Source organism: Diachasma alloeum, unplaced genomic scaffold (genome assembly GCF_001412515.2).
Source record: "Diachasma alloeum isolate Michigan unplaced genomic scaffold, Dall2.0 Dall_scaffold_00177, whole genome shotgun sequence".
Classification (NCBI taxonomy): domain Eukaryota; kingdom Metazoa; phylum Arthropoda; class Insecta; order Hymenoptera; family Braconidae; genus Diachasma; species Diachasma alloeum.
Window position 1 is genome coordinate 1,535,691 of NW_021680343.1, and position 21,708 is coordinate 1,557,398.

Below are 21,708 nucleotides of genomic sequence, written 5' to 3' on the forward strand. Positions count from 1 at the left end.
ATGGCTTTAAATAATGAATTCGATTTAAAAGAGAAGAATCATGAAATTTCAGATTCAATTGAAAATTCAATGAAGTTTTTCTATTGATTTTAAATATTTGTAATTTTCAATGTCCAAATTCCTTGAATTCAGTTCAATCGCTTTAATTAATGAATTCGATTTAAAAGCGAAAATCCACGACAGTTCAGACTTAACTGAAAATTCAATGAAGTTTTTCCACTGATTGTGCCCTAACATTTTGAATTGTCGATGCGAAAATTCCTTGAATTCAATTCAATCGCTTTAATTAACGAAAACATACTTTTTTCATCGACTTAATTTTCTTTTTTTGACTTAACCCTCCGTGAAATCACGTGCGGAGGGACTTTTCTGTAGACGAGTATTGGAGCAATCACTTGAATCTCCTTTGGAATTAATGGAAAAGCGGTTTATCGAGGACCCTCGATTACTTAACGTTGAAAATCGAGGACTACCGGGGGCGGGGGAGGGACTGAGGAGGGACTGAAGAGTAAAGTCCGTATAAATGTACGTGGGAGTCATCTTCTTGCACTCACCTTTGACGGCATTCAGCTTGTTTCCAACCATCTGCTTCGCCACAAAAGCCGCCATTGTTGATACTGCGAGTCTCTCACCGCTGTCTAGTTACTTTAATTCTGCAAACAAACGGGAGAATCATTAGTTATTCCCATGGCGAAGGGTATTGAAATGTTTGTGACGGGTTGCCACTATAAATCCGATTCTGAGGGAGTCTTTCACCCACAGGAGTAATTGGAGGGAATATTAATCTCTTCTTTCCTAATATTACTCAGCAGCTTGTGCATTCCTACCTCATACTTATTTAAATAGTAAATGGATAGATAGGAGAGGAAATTCGGTCATTTTCAAAGCAGCAGAGCTTATTATACGAACTTTCAGTGAATTTTGTCATTGAAAATTCAGAATGTTGAGGAAAAATCAATGGAAACTGTCAATTTTGAGCTCAACTATTCTACGGAAATTGACAGAAAATAGGAAAATACAGGTATATATGTTCATGATTTCATTCAATTCCCTCTGAAATTTGTTCATGATTTTTTTCTCCACCGAAATTGAATTCAATACCACTTTTCAGAAAATTACTAATCAACTCTCCCTGAAATTTCATTTTTTATGGCAGTGTAACCATTAGTTATTCCCATATGGCAAAGGATATTGATATATTTGTGATGGATTGTCCCTACAAATCCTATTTGGAGGGGCTTTTGCCACCCACAAGAGTAATTGGAGGGAATATTAATCTCTTCTGTCTTGATATTACTCAGCAGCTTATGCATCCCTACGTCAGAAAATTAATTCCCTTATCAATGAACTCATACTTATTCTAATACGAAATGCATGGATAAGAGAGGAAGTTGAATAATTTTCCAAGCAGCAAAGCTTATTATATGAAACTTCAAGGAATTTTGTGATTAAAAATTCAGAATATTGTCGAAAAATCAATGGAAACTGTAAGTTTAAATTCAATTATTCTATGAAAATCGATAGAAAACAGGAAAATTCAGGTAAATATATTGATGAATTTTCAATTAATTAAAAAATTCAGCCTCATTTGGTACTGAATACTCATGATCCGATTCAATTCCCCCCGAAATTTGAGAGTTCATGATTTTCAATGCCATTTTCCTCAAAATTACTAGTCAGCTGTCCCTGCAATATCATTTTTTCATCACAATATAATGATTAGTTATTCCCATGGCGAAGGATATTGATATATTTATGAAGAGTTGTCCCAACAAATCCGATTTGGAGGGGATTTTTGCCACCCACAGGAGTAATTGGAGGGAATATTAATCTCTTCTTTCTTGATATTACTCAGCAGCTTATGCATCCCTACGTCAGAAAATTAATTCCCTCATCAATGAACTCATACTTATTCTAGTACAACATGCATGGATAAGAGAGGAAGTTGAATAATTTTCCAAGCAGCAAAGCTTATTATATGAAACTTCAAGGAATTTTGTGATTAAAAATTCAGAATATTGTCGAAAAATCAATGGAAACTGTAAGTTTAAATTCAATTATTCTATGAAAATCGATAGAAAACAGGAAAATTCAGGTAAATATATTGATGAATTTTCAATTAATTAAAAAATTCAGCCTCATTTGGTACTGAATACTCATGATCCGATTCAATTCCCCCCGAAATTTGAGAGTTCATGATTTTCAATGCCATTTTCCTCAAAATTACTAGTCAGCTGTCCCTGCAATATCATTTTTTCATCACAATATAATGATTAGTTATTCCCATGGCGAAGGATATTGATATATTTATGAAGAGTTGTCCCAACAAATCCGATTTGGAGGGAATATTAATCTCTTCTTTCTTGATATTACTCAGCAGCTTATGCATCCCTACGTCAGAAAATTAATTCCCTCATCAATGAACTCATTAATATCCTCTGTTTCCATGCTTCCGGAAATTACAATCTCGTTTCTCTCCTCTAATGTGACCCTGCGGTAATTGAAAAAGGGACGGCGATATAAATCTTTTCTCGTGGTCATGATAAACGATCAGGGAAGTGAGTACGAAGTTTCAGGTTTTCCCTGTGTACTCCCCCCATTTTTTTCCTTGTACATTAGAGGATAAAAGTCAACAAACAAAACCATTGCGGGGACCCCGGGATGGAGTGTCAGAGGAGCCCTGTATGCTGAATCCATAGAGGTGGGGAAATCGATAAGAAAACACTGGGGCAGCGGCAGAGGGGGAGGAAGAGAATAACAGAGTGGGAGTCTGGATGAGTTTCGAGGCTCCGGCGCCGAGACGTCGTGGCGTCGTTTGATTTTCCAATAACGCGTGACAACATCTCTCTGTCTCCCTCTCCAGCGACCTCTTAATGGATAAACCTCGACGTCACTTGCACCTCTTTCCCCTCCGCAGAAGCGTTTAATCATAATATTTTTGTTTTCATACTCCGGTGGAACGTGTTCGTCAATTTTTTTTTCCGGGGTGAATGGAGTAGAGGAGAAGCTTTTTGAAAGGCAGTTCCTAAAAGAGGTCTCTGTTATGCCCTCCGTCATTCGGTATTCAATTGAATAGAGCGAGAGATTTGGGGGTTTCAGGAGGAGAATAGGAGTGAAAAATGCAAGAGGGGGTATTAAGGGGGAGGGAGGCCACAAAAAAGAAGAAATGCTTGGTTCAAGTAGAGCTCGACTTGAATCGAGTAGGAAGACACACCCAGAAAAATGATTTATTTGAATCAAATGAAGTTTGTTTAAATCTAATGAATGAATTTATTTAAATAGTACCAAATAAAGTTTTTTTTAAACTGAATGAAAAATTTTATTCGGAGTTTTGTTTATGTTGAATAAATACATTGTTTGTTTAAGGGGAGACTACTGTGAGTTTTAGAAGTCACGGAATATTGGAGTGAGATTTCTCATGCTTTGAAGATCGATTATATATGTCTAAAAACGAATTATTAATGCAAAAAAATGCTGTTTGGGGTCCGTTTACCCGCAAACGCTTAAAATGTTAAAAATAGTCCAGGGCCTCCAATTTTTGAGCTACAGAGGTTTTTTTTCAAAATTTTTGGGAAAATATGTGCGATAACGATTACGAATTATTTTTTTGAAATTCAACTCCTACACGGCTAATTTCGTTATTATTTCAATAAAAAATTGCACTCTTCATGTAAAATAGCCCGAAAAATATTTCTGAAAGAATCGAGAATATATCTTTAATATTTTAAGGATAATTTTTCGGTCTATTTTACATGAATGGCGTAAATTTTTATATTAAACAAAACGAAATTAGCTGTGTAGGAATCGAATTTCAAAAAATGAATTCGTAATTGTTATTGTACACATTTTTTCAAAAATTTTGAAACAAAAAAATCTCTGCAGCTCAAAAATTGGAGGCTCCGGACTATTTTTAACATTTTAAGCGTCTGGGGGGCAAACCAACAATAAACAATTAATTTTTTGCACTAATTATTCGGTTTTAGACATATATAATCGATCTTCAATGCGTAAGAAATCTCCCTCCAATATCCCACGATTTTTAAAACTCAGTAGTCTCCCCTTAATATAATTAAGTACTTTTTTTGAGACAAGTTTGCAAACGAGTTTATTCATTCGTAGTAAAAATATTCTTGAAATAAGTAAAAAATCTCACATAAAGATTTTTATTTAATTCAAGAGCCATTTTTTTGGGTCTACTCAAGCATTTATCTTTTCTACTTGAATCAAATCAGTAGTGAAGTAGTATCAGTAGTGGTAAACGGAGATAAGTCGACTTATCTCCCAGTTGAGTTTTTGAGGAATATTTTCGAATCTAACGGAGATAGCGAAATTTTCTTAATGACATTTCTTGTAGCACTCAATCGGCTCCACAAAAAAGGTTATAACAAAAATTTTGCTATCTTCCTTAGATTCCGAGATATTGATTGAAAACTGGTCAATAGTCAAAATTGACTCATCTCCTTTTACCACTTCGCTACTGAAATGAATTCCGAAACCATCTTTTTTATTCACAAAATCAATAATTTTTTTTCGGTGTCAGGTGATTTCTATTTGTTTTCACGGTTCTCTTGACTCAGATTGATTAAAAATTCACAAGGATTCGTAAAATAAACTTTCTATCGTTAATACCCCGCTATGAGTTTTTAATCACTAATAATTCGCGGAATAATAATCTCGATAATAACTCGAGATCATAATTTAAACGTAATAAGCGCGTCAACTTCGGGACAATAATATTCCCGGTTTAAAAGTCCAGGCTCTTGTTTTATGAATAATACATTCGGAAAATAAATTATTCCTAAAATGAGAAAAGTTTGCCAGTATTTTGAATAAAAATTCACTTATCTCGTGTCAGTTTTCTGGGAAATATTCAACCGAGACTTTTTTTTCTGCTGTCATTGTCATTCCTCCGTTGATAGTGGGAGTATTCTTCGCGGAATTCTTGATATTGGGGGGTTTATACACTTAGATTGAGTGCCACATGCTGGTGGCTAATTAATTCATCTGGAAAATATTGAGTGAAGTTTGATAGAGACGCCTTAACTCATTGTAAATAGGAAAAAATTAGATGGAGGAAGTTTTAATCTCGTAGTTCTCCTTTTGCTGCAGAAGCACGAGTTACTCGCGATGTACGGAGAAAAATATTTGCCGTAGTTTAACAACTAGTTTAATAAAAGATGTATCAACTGAATCTAGAGCTCCATATCAGGGTTTACACCGGAAATGTTAAACAAGTTGTAAATTTGACAAAAATTTTCAAGAAGTGTTAGCGGAAGTTTCCGGAAGTGTAGGAGAAAAATTTTAAGGGGAGACTACTATGAATTATAAAAGTCGGGGCTACACAGTTGAAATTTTTTTGAAATTTCATGGAAAATATGATAGTAATTCTCATGAGATTGACATTGAATTGGATTTAGGGGAAAAATTGTTATGAATTTTCAAATTCTAGATAGAATTCAAGGTAATTGATGAGTTTCAGTGGGAGTGAGATGGAAATTTCACAAGATGGTTGAATTTTTAGTGGAACAGTAATATTCAGAAACAAAATGACATGAATTTTCAATTTTTCCCTGAATTTTCCTTATTTTGCCAAAATTTCAAAGAATAATTAAACGGACAAATCTAGTATTTTATTGATTTTCAGTTGATTTGAATAGAAAATCAATGCAGTATTCAATTTTCTAGTGACAACATTTGAAATTCCACTCCTACACCACTAATTTCGTTTTTTAAATATGAGGAATTGCACCATTCATGTAAAATAGAACAAAGTTTCTGTAAGAAGCGAGAATATATTTTAAATATTTTGATAATCATTTTCTGACTATTTTACATGAATGGTGCAATTCTTTATATTAAAAAAAAACAAAATGAGCTGTGTAAGAGTCGAATCTTAAAAAACTAACTCGTAATTGCTATTGTACATTATTTTAAAAAATTTTGCCCAAGCAAACAAACCAAAAATATTTATGTTTTGGACTAATTATTCGTTTTTACATATGTATAGTCGATCTTCAATGCATGATAAATCTCACTCCAATAGTACTCTCCCCTGAACAGTGGATCCAAGAACCAAAAACTCCGATTCCTGTCGTTTCCACGAAGAGAAATTCTTTAGAAAAATTCTAGTGCTGATACTGGAAAAAATGCCAATCTCCCGGCTATGAAAAATTCTAGTGCTGTTAAACTAAAATTTCCGGGGATTTCTGTTAAATTTTCTCATAATAACGGGAAAAATTCACGTGCTATTCAATAAAATTTCCAGTGCCGTCGCTGCAATTTTTCAAGAGAATGTCTCTCCTTATGGAAATCCCCAAATTCGAGTGCCAACATCCACAGTATAATTTTTTTATTTCCACCCCCGTGTACCCAGCAATCTCTAAACCAACAGCAATATCAATTCCGACCTTTAATTATTCTTATCCAAAGAAGTATCAATATTGACCCGCCTGAATGCCGCGAGATCATCATCTATCCCCTATTAAGGATCATAAAAAAACTCCACGTTCATCCGACAGAAGCTGCTTATGATGGAATACATTAACGATTTTAGCCTTAAATAACTCTTTCATTACCTCCGTTATCAGGAATTGGGGGAATGAAGCTCCAAAGATTTTGCTCTGAGACTGTGGAACTGAAGTGCGATCAGGGACAATTCCGCAGGAACTGGGGGAAGTATCAGTGCGTAGATTGAGATTGTGTACTGAAGAACATCTCGTGGGAATAGTTGACGAAAGTGCCTACTCGTCCTGTTTTTCGCATATCGCGCCATTTCCATTCCTCGGGCAGTTTCCACTCGGTTAACTGCAATTTTTATTTTCACTTCTACTTCCACTCTTTAAGTGCACTCTCAACTTGATTGGACAAAACTGTATTGAAGCCGTATACCCACGAATAACTCAACCCTCCGATACAAAGAGAATTTCCAAAAGAAACGAAAAAAAAAGATAAGAACGAACCACGAAATTTCGCGAGAATATACGACAGTGTGAGAGTGAGTTTTTAAACAATAGATAAAAATCGGTGGAGACAATTTCAACTGACATATATATAGAGTCCAGTCGTTGCGAGACTTGTGGAAAAGCAGGATGCTGTCCCGTGAGAGGCATCTCCCGGATAAGGGACGAGAACAAAGGAAAAGAAGTGGAAGAGGAAAAAGTGAGTTTTTCGGGGGAAAGAGAAGCCAGTAAGAATAGAAAACGTATTGTCGTATCTTCGAGGCTGCACTCTCTGGAGATTTTCTGGGATATTAACGATCTGGTATTAGAGAACTCTGCTGGGAGTTTCTGATCGCCCACCAATTCATTCTTTCACTCGTCGAGGAAGAAAAACTAAGAGCGAAAAACACTTTTTTCATCATTTTTTTAATCGTTACCTTGGGAAAAAGTCGGGATTCTTTACTTCTCAAATGCTGAGCCGAACTAATTCACCCGACGAATTGCGCGAAACTGCTGGTTAATTAATATTCCTGAGTGTAGCCCCTCATAGTTCTCAGCTGCGAGTTCGAATCATAAGAACAAAAGCGAGCGATTCGACGTACTGCGGGAACGAGTGGGGAAAAAAAACGAAGAAAATTTGAGAGACTGCCATAAAAAGAGAAATAAAAAGTGGGAGTTGGGTCGAGGAGGTTTCATACTCTTTCCGTATAATTACAAAAAGACAGACTTTTCATGGATTACCACCACCTGGGGTGGTCCCCGCGGGGGTTTTATGTTTTTATGCATGGAATACTGAATTACACGGAGAGGAGGTAAGTTGTGACCCTGACTTGACTCTCAAACAGTGCCCCCCAGACCCCTGGGTACTATGATGGCAAACGCGTCAATCTGTTATACCAAAAGTCTCCAAGACCTCTCTCAAACTTCCATTCATTGATCAAAATACCTGGAGAGCACTTCATTGAATATTCATTTGTATTCCTTCGCTTGTTTACACTTTGAATGCTGACAAATTAACGTAGCCTCTCAGCTGTGTCAAACGAAAAGGATAATTGTCGCTTATTCAGTCGATAAAGTGAATTTTCAGGATTCCTTTAACATTCAATGTGCAACCTGATAAATTGTTGATTTACATAAAATAAACTTCTTTTCAATTAAATGAATAGTTTTCTTTTATTAACTCACTTTTCTCTGATTCAAATAAAGAGGTTATTAGTTGGAAGGAGAATCTTTGTTAATGAAACAAAGGGACAGTGGCATTTTTTATAAATGAGTATAGCAGTTTGCTTCCTAATGGGGTTTTTTTTAAATTCCTATTTCACTGTTCTCTTCTTCTATTATTTCATATCATAGTACTATCATCAATTGAAATGTCGTCAAAATTTTGCGTATTAGATTCAGACGCTCTCAAGAGTCGAATTTAGTAGCGAAGGGGTAAATGGTACAAGTCAATTTTGACTACGGACCAGTTTTCAATGAATATCTCGGAATCTAAGGGAGATAGCAAAATTTTCATCATGACCTTTTTTGTAGATCCAATTAAGTGCTACAATAAATGTAATTATGGAAATTTCGCTATCTCTCTTAGATTCGGAAATATTTCTCAAAAACTGAACTGGGAGATAAGTCGATTTCTTTGAATAATAAAAAACCGATATTTGTTTTAAATTGCATAAATAATGTTCTGGAATTAAACAACGAGTTGTGCGACCCCCATCATTCGATAGAATTATCAGGGAATTGTTATCAATTTTTTGAGCCGTGATGAATTTCATTTTGATGACAATTTTTTGAGTGATCGTTGAAAAATCGATTTTTGGAAACATATCTGTTTTTACGAATCTGTATGAAAATTAAATTTCAATTGATGTCAATGAATACAGCTAATTAACGTCTATATTCATAAAAAAATCATGAAATTCGATTGATCCCTTACAAGAAAATTTCGAAAAAAGTGAAGAAAAAATATTGAGTGACCTTAACACAAAGAACTGGAAACTTAAAATGAAATAAATATTCGAGTTTATTGAATGGGCAATTTTCAGAAATGAAGAGTTTTACTTGATTCAAAAGCGTCGTTTTCCTTAGTATGCCAGTCTTAGACTGAATTCAACTACTCACCCTGGATATCTCTTTCAGAAAGTTGGGAGCGTCTCGAGGAAGGATCATCGCAAAGTTTGCCGGATATCCGTACGGAGAATATAGAAAAGTGCCAATTGTCGTCCGCCGACTCAATGGACTAGCCATTCAAAGTCACCGAGCTGAATTTAATCCTTAAATTCGGGAAAATGAGCGATGGAAAATCTCTCCGGCATGCATCTAGCAGCAAGGTTAATAAGGTTCTACATATCTGCGCGCTGGCTAACCCTCGAGAGTTTTAAACAACCTCCCAAATTTTCGGTATTTCTTGGCACAATGGGGATTTGGAATGGGGCAAACTGCTGTGCGAATATTGTATATAGAAAGGAGGGATAATATAACACGGGGAATATTGCGCAAGTTAGCTGTGCGCCAGACGAGGTCCAGGGAGGGTTGCAGGAGAGCTCAGAGCCAGGTGCAACACTCGTGCAAACTCGTGATTCCCTCCAATCGATTTGCCAACTCAAATGGCTTTATTATCATCCCCACCCATTTCTCGTGTTACACGTCTATAAAGTGCAAGTTACTCTGACCAGTGCAATTCATTTTACTTTAATCAGTCTCAATCGCGACTGCCGGTTTTCAATACAACTCTGTGATGGAAGAAAGATTGATTAGTCGAGGTGTTTCGTTGTGGAACAGAATAATGAATTAATTGTCTTGAAAGTATTCACGAAATCTTCGAAATTGCTGATTTCCGACAAATATCATGGATCTGTCGTTCTAAAGCTGCCAAATATCAACACAAAATGTTACATTTGAGTATTTACCGCCGCCAGCGCAATAGAACAACTGAAGTGCATCCTTCTGTTCATGGAAACTACAGCTAAAAACAGAAAACTTGAAAATGCTCCTGCAATGAGACTTTTATATCCGGGTCCTACTACCTGAAGGCCGTCGTAGCCATGCGAAAAGGGAAAATGACACTTCACGTTGAGCCGTCAGTGTGGACGCATCAAAACATTCACTCTATACACAATTTAAATTAACTGCTCGGCCTCGGTAAATACTCAAGTGAATCAACCTCAATTCAACTCAAATTTATATCAGACATTTATTCCGCGTCATTGTATTTCAAATTATTATTGTTACTGAATCAATTTATCGTGCTACACGGAGAGAAATTTTTGATAAAAATTATCCTACCGCTCTATAAAAGTATATCGTGAGTCATCGTTTTCTCATTTCTATCCCGAAATTTAGTAAAAATTAATATATGATGATCAAATTTTATTCTACGTTAGAGAAATTTTATGCTGATAAAAATGAAAATTACCGCGCCGGTAGAGTAAAAATTACTGTACTGGTATGGTATCATTTACCAACCGCTCTAGAATTTTCGTTGTTTTCTACATAAAAATTATTGGACTGGAAGGGTAATAGTATATTTCGTAACGAGTGCAAAAAAGTGTTTTTTGGCGAGTGGGAGGTTTATATCACGAGCCGAAGGCGAGTGATATAATCCCACGAGCTAAAAAACATTTTTTCACGAGTTACGAACAATATTTTTCATCACAATGTGGCGGAAATTGGACTTTTAGGCACGCGGAGCGTGCCGAAAAGTTCACTTTTCGTCACAGCGTGATGAAAAATTTATTATGCGTCAGGATAAGATTTCTCTAACGTAGAATAAAATTTGATCATCATATATTAATTTTTACTAAATTTCGAAATAGAAATGAGGAAACGATGACTCATGATACACCTTTATAGAACGGTAGGGTAATTTTTATAAAAAATTTCTCTCCATGTAGTTTTCACTGGAAATTCAAACTTAAAATCATAAGTATTCTCGTTCTTTTCATCAAATAAAGCCTCAAATTATGTTTAAAACAGTTAAAGGTCGATAACGAAATCAAACCAAATTCAAATAATAAATTGAATTAAAAATGATATAAATCTTGAGTTAAGCCACACTATTAATCATAAAAACAAGAATGAATTTTTCAATTCCTTCCAAATTAATAATAAATACACAATCATCTCATATTAGTGGTAAATTTTTCTGTGTGAGCTTAATTGTTAGTTCGGGAATATCGTCTGTTCGATACACGAGAGAAATGGAATTCTGAATTTCTCGGAAAAATCGGTAATCGAAAAATTGAAATTTCATGGTCAGGTGACTAGTAATTGCAGGGAAATGACATTAATTTCAATTTGAGGTGAAGAAAATCATAAAAAATTGAGGTTTCACTGAAAATTCCAAAGAAAAGAATTTCCAACTTACTTAAATTCGCAATGAATTGTTAATTCAAGAAAATATTTGCCTAAATTTTCCTGACTACTATGAATTTTTATGGACCGAAAATAACTGAACTTTACAGTTTCCATTCATTGTCCCATAAAATATTGACTGTTAAATCCAAAAAATCCTTGCAATTTCATTCCAACTGCAACAAAAAACGACTAAAAAGTGCACCAGAAATGTAAAACGGGAATAGCAGCCAAAATCCTTAGGATCAACTCAAGGCAATGCTATCACTGATTACTCAGCAGTTCAACTCCAAGTTTCTCACTGAGAAATAGTGGTACCGAGTATTTGACAGATGAAGCTAGAGCCAAGGAAGATGTGTGGGTAGAATTAGAGACACCATCTGTCACAACTTTGAAAATGAAACTGTTGGAAGCCATCACGAATGTAAAGACACTTTACCCCGTTGAAGATCCAATTAAGGGGCATTATTAACGTGCTATTGTCATCCATTGATATGCATGCAGCACTGTTCACAGTCTCCTTTCTATCTCTGGGCTGGGGTTGGTCGAAATAATGAGTGCTGAAGTTGCATTCAACCTCTGGTTTATTAGGCCACCGGTGGAAGGTATACTACTGCGAGAAGACGTATCGCTTCAGCCTGGCTGAACAACAGAGAGCAAACTTGCTCGGGGCTTCTCCCAGTTTGCTTACTTCCTCACTCTCCTTAACATACGGAAGATACGTTCAGACAAACAAAGTACATACGAAGGTTACACGTGCTTTGCTGTACACCCCATTCAAAATCCTCTCTGCGTTCTTAACTCAGGAATGCACTGAGGTAAGACCCAACAAAGGTCAACTATGCCTGGCACGGGGGATCATTAAAGTCCTTACCCACTTCGGGTTAGTAACTGCGAGCCTCGAAATAATATAAAGTGTGGTTTACAACGATGGGCCCGATGGAGCGGAGCGTTAAGCTAATAATAGAGAAAATCAATAGGCTCACTAGGTACTTCAAGTGAGCTTCTCAACACATGTTATAAACCCTAGCGGTATATATACGGGTAACGTTCATAGGACGGGGAGGAAGAAGTGATGAGACTGAATTATTCAGCCCAGGAACGATTTCTGGCGTCGACACTCGATTCTTTTTAAAAAATTCTACGGTCAGGGACGTCCGGGTGCACACTGAGAGAGAAATATAATTCTTCTGACTATATTCCATCACCATCGAATTATATAGTCAAAAAGTCCTCAACAATTTTTCATGGGTTACGGTAACTATGGCCGGAGAAGTAATTACTATAATGGAATGTAGACATTGCAACTATTTTATAGTTCTCCTCACGATAGATTTGTCGTGGTTACTTTTGAACTTTGGTTAGTTTAACTAAATTTTGATTTGCAAAAATTACGCTTGTGAAGTTACTGTAATGTTATGTGCCGCATAGAAAAAAAAATCGTATCGTTCACCAAAATGCCTCAACTATTTTCTTATTGTAAATCGAACTTCAGATTTTTCTCGCAGTGCATGAGTTATACGGTTAGAATTTTTTCGATAATTAGGCAATAGAAGCAGAGAAATGTTCAGTAAAAATTGCAGAACTCAGAGTTCGCTCTCCGATTACGGAATCGACTTAGAAAATTTAAGTGACGGTATCGTAATTTTTTACAGGAGATTCTAGTAAAAATTACGGAAAGCTCTGGAAAAATTCCGTGATTTTAGGTAAAAATTACGTGACAGTTTCGTAAAATTTTCTACAACAACATTTTGCTCTGGAATTACGGAAAAGATACGTCATTTTATTTGAATATTTCTCTCCGTGTAGTTGCACTTGAACTTTCAATGTTGTGAATTTAAATTCAATTTAAGGTTTTCAGTGGATTGAAAATTCAGGGAAATTGTTGCTTGAATTTTCAAATTATTTCATAATTTTCATTATCGTATGGACTTGAAAATTGCATTGAATACTCTAGAATTCAACGGATTTTTCAATAACAAAATACATGAAAATTTCGAGTGAATGAGTGATTGCTAAAAATTTCAAGATTTTTTACGTGAAATTGCAGGAGTAATTTTCTAACAGTGTCCTCCGAGGGGGTTTCAGAGTAATTTACGGATATACGGATGATTATGCCAAATAAGAGCATGAGTTTTCCCCGTGTACGTCAAATGATATTTCAGTGCAGTGATGTTGAAGTCAATTTAGGAAGAAAAAATCAAGAAATTTCATATTTTATTGAGAATTCAATTAGATTTCAAATTTCTGAGCTATAGAAAAACATGAGTACCTCAACTCAATTGAATTTTCAATCAAAACATGAATATTCCTACCAAATCATGCTGACTTTCAATTAATTGAAATAATAATTGAACTGAAATTTACAGTTTCTATTGCTTTTTGTACACGGAAAAAAACAAAATAATTTTTTACTGTGGAAACATAGTAATGGAGGGCTATACCTGCCACACTCAAAATTTACTGTTGAACAGAGTAAGAATTGCGAGTCGGTATAGTAGAAAGTGGTAGAAGAAGAGTAAAATTTAATTTGGCACAAGTAAAAATGCAGTTGAGATAAATCAAATTTAAAAATTGTTTCGGTATGGTCTTCGATTACTATGTTCACATTGTAATTTTTAATTTGATATTTTTTCCGCGTATAAACTTCTGAATTCCCAGCGACAAAACACCTCGAAATTTCAGTGCAACTGTAATTTGATGAAAATATTCAAAATATGTACCGAGAATTCCAACAAAAACCTTTACCAGTGTGACTCACTGATCAACGAACATTGGATATGCATACAAATAAATTGGAATTAAACGAGTTGAAGAACTTGAAATAGAGTGCCTGTGCCCCAACTCAAAGCCGAAAGCATATACCCTTTCACTTGTCGGAGGAATGAAATATGATGTGAGTACACCATTGACAACGAAACGAGATGGCGTATTCCATTATGTCAAGAGGTGTATCCATTATCTCTGAAAAATGATAAAAAAATATCTCGGGTGGTGAATTGCGACAGCTAAATAAATCTCTCCAATATGTTGATGAAGCTTTCCAACGAGCTCTCGAATATTTTACATACTCCATAGTTCATCATTTGCGAACTACTCTCGGAAGTATAGATCTTCGATATTCTTTTCCATCTATTTCCAAATTCAACATCTTACATCTCGATAATGCAGGTATCGGGGCGCACGGTGAAAAGGTTTTTTTTTATCCTTCGCCCCGCCGTCTGCCCCGAGAGGGGCTATTTCGTTTACTCAACTTGACTGTCGGTCTTGGACTTGAGCTTCCCAGTCACGGAGGACCTGCAACGAGTGTACCATTCGATTTAATGGTTAACGATCGATCCTTTGGAGAAGAAAATTAAACGACATTAGAGCATTTAGACTAGATATTCAGTGCGAGAACTAGTGTCCTCAGGATGTCTTAATTTAAGACATTGGACATTAAGAAATTTGTAATGAGTTGAAGTTATTCGAATATCTCCTGCCAATCGATCCTGAAAAGAGGGGAATAATTTGGGAAATTGACGAAATGTCCTCACGCGAGACACCTCACTGTCTTCACAGCAAAAACGAATGTCTGAATTTCACAGAACCTTTTGTAGACTTTTTTCAGACATTAAAAAACGTTGGAATAAAATAAAAATTTGTCTGAATTGCAAACATGAATTAAGGTATTTATGCACCTGTTCGGCTGAAATTCAAACAAATTTTCATTTTATTCAGATGTTTTTTTGTGTCTGAAAAATGTCTACAAAAAGTGTGTGAAATTCAGACATTCGTTTTTGTTGTGTTCGTTTTTGTTTTGTTTTGTTGAGCCAGAAAAAGATCCCAATAGGGATGTGGATTCAAAAAATTCCATTGAAGAAATTCCAAATCATTTTGTTCACCTTTGCCAACGTTTCGAACTCACAAGGAGCTCTTTATCACGCACTATTTAGTCTGCACAAAAATAGTATATTTCGATACGAGTGCACAACGCAAAAATGAATGTCTGAATTTCACAGGCTTTTGTAGACATTTTTTAGACACTAAAAAACGTTGGAATAAAATAACAATTTGTCTGAATTGCAAACGTGAATTAAGGTATTTATGCACCTGTTCGTCTGAAATTCAGACAAATTTTCATTTTATTCAGACGTTTTTTAGTGTCTGAAAAATATCTAGAAAAAATGTGTGAAATTCAGATATTCGTTTTTGTTGTGTTCCTTTGCCTTAACTTTTTTGAGCCAAAAAAAGATCCCAATAGGGATGTGGATTCAAAAAATTCCATTGAAGAAATTCCAAATCATTTTGTTCACCTTTGCCAACGTTTCGAACTCACAAGGAGCTCTTTATCACGCACTATTTATTCTGCACAAAAATAGTATATTTCGATACGAGTGCACACCGCAAAAATGAATGTCTGAATTTCACAGGCTTTTGTAGACATTTTTAGACATTAAAAAACGTTGGAATAAAATAAAAATTTGTCTGAATTGCAAACATGAATTAAGGTATTTATGCACCTGTTCGGCTGAAATTCAAACAAATTTTCATTTTATTCAGATGTTTTTTTGTGTCTGAAAAATGTCTACAAAAAGTGTGTGAAATTCAGACATTCGTTTTTGTTGTGTTCGTTTTTGTTTTGTTTTGTTGTGTTGAGCCAAAAAAAGATCCCAATAGGGATGTGGATTCAAAAAATTCCATTGAAGAAATTCCAAATCATTTTGTTCACCTTTGCCAACGTTTCGAACTCATAAGGAGCTCTTTATCACGCACTATTTAGTCTGCACAAAAATAGTATATTTCGATACGAGTGCACACCGCAAAAATGAATGTCTGAATTTCACAGGCTTTTGTAGACATTTTTCAAACACTAAAAAACGTTGGAATAAAATAAANGGTATTTATGCACCTGTTCGGCTGAAATTCAAACAAATTTTCATTTTATTCAGATGTTTTTTTGTGTCTGAAAAATGTCTACAAAAAGTGTGTGAAATTCAGACATTCGTTTTTGTTGTGTTCGTTTTTGTTTTGTTTTGTTGTGTTGAGCCAAAAAAAGATCCCAATAGGGATGTGGATTCAAAAAATTCCATTGAAGAAATTCCAAATCATTTTGTTCACCTTTGCCAACGTTTCGAACTCATAAGGAGCTCTTTATCACGCACTATTTAGTCTGCACAAAAATAGTATATTTCGATACGAGTGCACACCGCAAAAATGAATGTCTGAATTTCACAGGCTTTTGTAGACATTTTTCAAACACTAAAAAACGTTGGAATAAAATAAAAATTTGTCTGAATTGCAAACGTGAATTAAGGTATTTATGCACCTGTTCGTCTGAAATTCAGACAAATTTTCATTTTATTCAGACGTTTTTTAGTGGCTGAAAAATATCTACAAAAGGTGAGTGAAATTCAGACATTCATTTTTGCTGTGCACTGGAATTTTTTCCTGACCGTCTTTTCTCCTGCTAGCACTAGAATTTTTCTAAAAAATTTCTCTCCGTGTATTTTTTCCCGTGTTCCCATTAGTCGTGCGGTCAAATGTTGACTGTTCACAGTGAATGGATAACCACATTTCGTTCAACCGGAGATGCGAAATATTTCAGCATTCAACACTTTTCTTCATCTCATAGAACTGCGCCATTGAAACATATTTCGAGAGTTACCTTGAAAGAGTTTGAAGAAATTAAATCTCCTGAGCTTCTGAGAGGAAAAATGCGGAAAAATAGCGGCCATACGGTGGTGAGACTAAGCGTCCCTCGCCACCTCACTCGCAAAGATATTTTCCTTTGAACAGGAGATGAGGTATTTTCCGAAAGACGATTATACCCTCAAAGTTTTCCACTTAAATATTTTCTCGTTTTTTTTCTGGGCTTTTTTCATCCATCAGAATCCGCCGGAAGGGTCCTGACGGAGAGTGTGTCGCTGGTTCGACGAGAGGGACAAGATCCCAGTCCGGGATAACGTCTGTCGACGTCGTTCCGGCGAAGGGGGTCGGACGAAACGAAGAGACGACAGAAGCGATGCATTTATCACGTGGCATTATCCCGGTGTAGAGAGCGACAGAGACTGATGGGACCGAGTCCCTTGAAAAAGACAACTTCCATCATCTTCGGAATGCCTCTTAATTAATATCGGTGAAGGTCAAGTTCATGGAACCGACGGGGATTCATTTATATTGGGGCTGCCAGTGGAAATGTCGTTACACATACTCTCAATCTCTGCATGAGCCGTAAGCCGACGTATTCGGGCGGATCAGGAGTGTAATCCATGCTCAGTCAATCATCTGCGGTGCGGGTAATGGGTGCAGAGGAATCTGACTATCTGCTCGGGCATTCTTAACTAATTGGATGGATAATCGAATGAGTAATGAAAAAATTAGAGATGTGCTGCGATATGCAGGGTTGATAAATTTTCGACGGAAATTTGCAGTACACGGAGAGAAATGTTCAGTAAAAAATAACGGAACTCACCGTTCGCTCAGCCATTACGGAATCGACTCGAAAAATTTAAGTGACGGCATCGTAATTTTTCACAGGCGATTCAGGTAAAAATTACGGAACGCTCTGGAAAAATTCCGTGATTTTAGGTATAAATTACGTGACAGTTCCGTAAAATTTCCTAAAACCACATTTCGCTCCGGAATTACGGGAAAGACACGTAATTTTTATTGAATATTTCTCTCCATGTATACTTCACTGTTGGAAATTTCTTGAAATTTCAGTCACGGCGTCATCTGAATTCTCGATGTTGTGAGGTTGAATTCAGTTTGAAATGAAAGCCTTCACTAAATTTCTCATTCATATCTTGAAAAGTGAAGGGAATTGGGTTTTTCATGTTAAACAATCATTGATTTTTCAACAAAAACTTGAATTTCAAAACACATCGTGAAAATTGAACATCATATACAATTGAATTTTCAATAGATTGAGAATTCAGAATAGTTGTTGCCTACATTTTTAAAATTTTCTAGGTTTTTCAGCGCCGTATGGCCCTGAAAATCGATAATTCCTTGAATATTTATTGAAGAAATTAACTAATTCGTCAATGAAGAAATATACAGACATTTCATGTTACTCTAGCGTTCTTAAAGATTTTAAGTTTTTTCATTTGAAATTTCAAGAGTAATTTTCTAGCAGTGGAAATTTTTGTCACGTTATAATTCCATTGAAATTTCAGGGAATTTCATCATTGGTAATTCAAAATTGGGAAAAATCACTGGAAACTGGCAATTTCAGTTCAATTGTCAAACGGAAATGAATAGAAATCAGAAAAATTTAGGTAGATTTTTTCTTGAATTTAAAAATTAATTGAATTTAAAAATTAATTCATGTTGGTGAATTCTCGAATTCTTCCTGTTGCTAAAAAATTTGATATTCTCCCCTCCTAAAACGAATTCAATGTCCCTCCCCTCAAAATAACTAATCAAATATCCATGAAATTTCAATGTTTTTTAACAGTATACATTGATTGAAGATAAAACGGGGAGATAATGCGAGAGCACATCCCTACCTTATACAAATCTCTACTAATTATTCGGGATAAGTACACGAGGAATGGTCGGGAGGATAAATTCTGTTGGCAAAATGACTTTGTTGAGAGTTCAACTCAAATCCCTGAAATTGAGCATTCAACCACTTTGGAGAATTTCCACTGGAATAGCTTCCTCAATGGGATAATCTACTCCGATAATTTTGTATACAATCGTGATGAGTGTCCCAATCAATATCGAATAGTATACCTTGTCAATTAAGACTATTTCAATATTACTCTGGCGTGTTGTGGGCAGTTGCAATTAACCCACATTGCGGGTAATGCGAGAGAATATAGAAATCGAAATTTTTGCTCGATAACAGTTTTTGTGTTCTCAGGGAATTGGGAAGTTGAATTTGCTGATGTCCTGGAGGTGAAAAAATTATTATTTCAAAAATATGTCACTCATTTTGAGGAATGTATGCACGGAGAGAAATGTTCAGTAAAAATTACGGAACTCACAATTCGATCACCGATTACGGAATCGACTCAGAAAATTTAAGTGACGGTATCGCAATTTTTCACAGCAGATTCAGATAAAAATTACGGAACGCTCTGGAAAAATTCCGTGACAGTTCTGTAAAATTTCCTACAACCACATTTCGCTCTGGAATTACGGAAAAAATACGTAATTTTTATTGAATATTTCTCTCCGTGTGACTAATTATTGCTAACTCCGGACACTGAATGACACCTTTCATCACAAACAATAGAATGTCCTCGATAATTAGTGATTTTTATCAGTTGTAATACTTCGAGACGAGAGGGATGTTTTGCAGGATAAACAACTATTCTGTAAAAATCCTATATCTTGTCAATTAAGACTATTTCAATATTAACCTGGCGTGTTGTGGGCAATTTGGGATTATTATTTGTTTGGGAAATTTGGTGATTGATCCCCAACAATTCAGTAGCGAATTGGTAAAACGGTTCAAGTCAATTTTGACTATTGGCCAGTTTTCAGAGAATATCTCGGTATCTAATAGAGATAGCAAAATTTTTGTTACAAACTTTTTTATAGAGCCAATTGAGAGCTACAACAAATGTAATTACAAAAATTTCGCTGTCTCCCTTAGATTCGGAAATATTCCTCAAAAACTCTGCTGAGAAATAAGTCGACCTACCTCGTTTTACCACTTCGCTACTGAATTTAATCACCACAGAAATTTCAAGGAATTTCGTCACTGAAAATTCAGAATTTCATGGAAAAATCTAAGAGAACTGTAAATTTCAGTTCTACTTTTCCTAAAAATGAATAGAAAACCAAAAAATTCCGGTAAATATATTCTTGAATTTTCAGGATAGTGACAGTGAAAAACAATAATGAAATTTCAGATTTCACTGAAAATTCAATGTAATTGGGCACTGAATATTCATGTTAGTTTGAAAATTCAAAGAAATTAAGGAATCCTCGTCTTTCTGCTGCTTAAAATTCTGGAATTTCACAAAATTTTCAGTGAAACCTGAAATTACATTTTTTCCCCTAAATCACATTCAGTGTCAGTGTCCTAAAAATTAGTAGTCAACTGTCCACGAAATTTCCTTTTTCTAAGAGTGTAGAAAAAAATTTAACAAATCCCGTTTTGAGAATCGGCAAAGTATCCCTGACAATGAAAACTTCTTTTTGCTCTGCGCTTCTTTCCCCTTCGATTTCAAGGAGCGCATTTCCCTCTGCTGTCCCGTCAGCATTAACTTACCCTAGAATGTCAATTGGGTCAAGACAATCATGGAAAGTTAATCCATCGGGGGGAATCTCCTGGATAAATGAAAAAAGAAGAGATGAAATGGATATTTATGGACCGGAGGGGGTGACAGAGGTATCGAGAAACCGTCTAATACACTTTCGGGAATGGACGGCATTGGATCGGCAATTTGAAATGTTGGAGGCACCGGGGACGGGACCTATATGTATGATCATATATATGTCTGCATCACTATGGATCTGCGCATCGAGACACATTCCGTGAGCACTTAGCCACCGTTCTCGCATCTTTCCAATGAAAAAGGCAACTCCTCTCTTAATGATTATCATTAAAATTTCATCAGACTGAGTGCTCGAGCCCTTTCTACCTGCCTGAAAATGCCAGAAGTGGAGGTGGATAAAAAAAGGAATGGAGAGAATACAGTAAACGATATTTTTTGACTTGAAAGTGACGTGAAGACGTATATATAGCATCGATGAAAAGTCTCGGAGTCTGGAATTAACGAGGAAACGCGTCTAGATTTGAGATTCTTATTTATGGCCCCTTTCATACCAGGAATACCAAGATAACGACCGAGTGCCTAATAATTGGAATAGTTCTCGGAGTTTAACTAAAACTTTCATGATATATCAGAGGGAGGAATTTTTTTCATTCAGTTGGTGGCCTCGGCGGGGGGGGCGGGGGTGGGCTGTGTTTTCTCAGCTCTCGGTGAGCCCCAAATCTAGAAATAACAGAATGATACTCAATTTAAATGTCCGCTAGAGCGGGGAAAAAATATCTCTCCCCCTGGTTTAACGGGAGATATTTTCTTGTTTTAGTTGGGTGCGTTCTTCCTCCACTTTGGAGGCTCCCGCCGTGTCATCCCTCGGGGCGTCAACGATGTAAACATCGCTAAAATTTTATACCCACCAGGAGCTACTAAAAAACTTTAATTTTACTTTTGCACTTCACCCCTTGCGGACCACTCAAAGCGAACAAAAGTGTTTCCCTTTTTGATCTGTACTACTGAAATGCAGCTGAAGGGTATCTGACAGAAGCTTGGATTTTGTAATTTCTCGTTTTGTTATTATTTGTAGTTCCAATCCGGCGAGCCTTCATATGATTACGTTTCGCCCTTTCCCCGAACGAGAGTTATATCGAGGATGTCTGCATGTCCCCATTGCGCTGTTGGAAATTTCTTGAAAATTAAGCAACACTTGC

General features: G+C 35.9%; 1 protein-coding gene across 1 annotated transcript in view; it reads right to left on the reverse strand.

The window, feature by feature from the left end:
• The window catches only part of LOC107037878 (complexin), a 211,963-nt gene that overhangs the window by 148,201 nt on the left and 42,054 nt on the right, over positions 1 to 21,708 (reverse strand). Inside the window, exon 2 of the mRNA XM_015256671.1 lies at positions 555 to 653. Coding sequence (XP_015112157.1) covers positions 555 to 609 — 55 coding nt within the window. The 5' untranslated portion in view covers positions 610 to 653. The remainder of the gene's footprint in view (positions 1 to 554; positions 654 to 21,708) is intronic.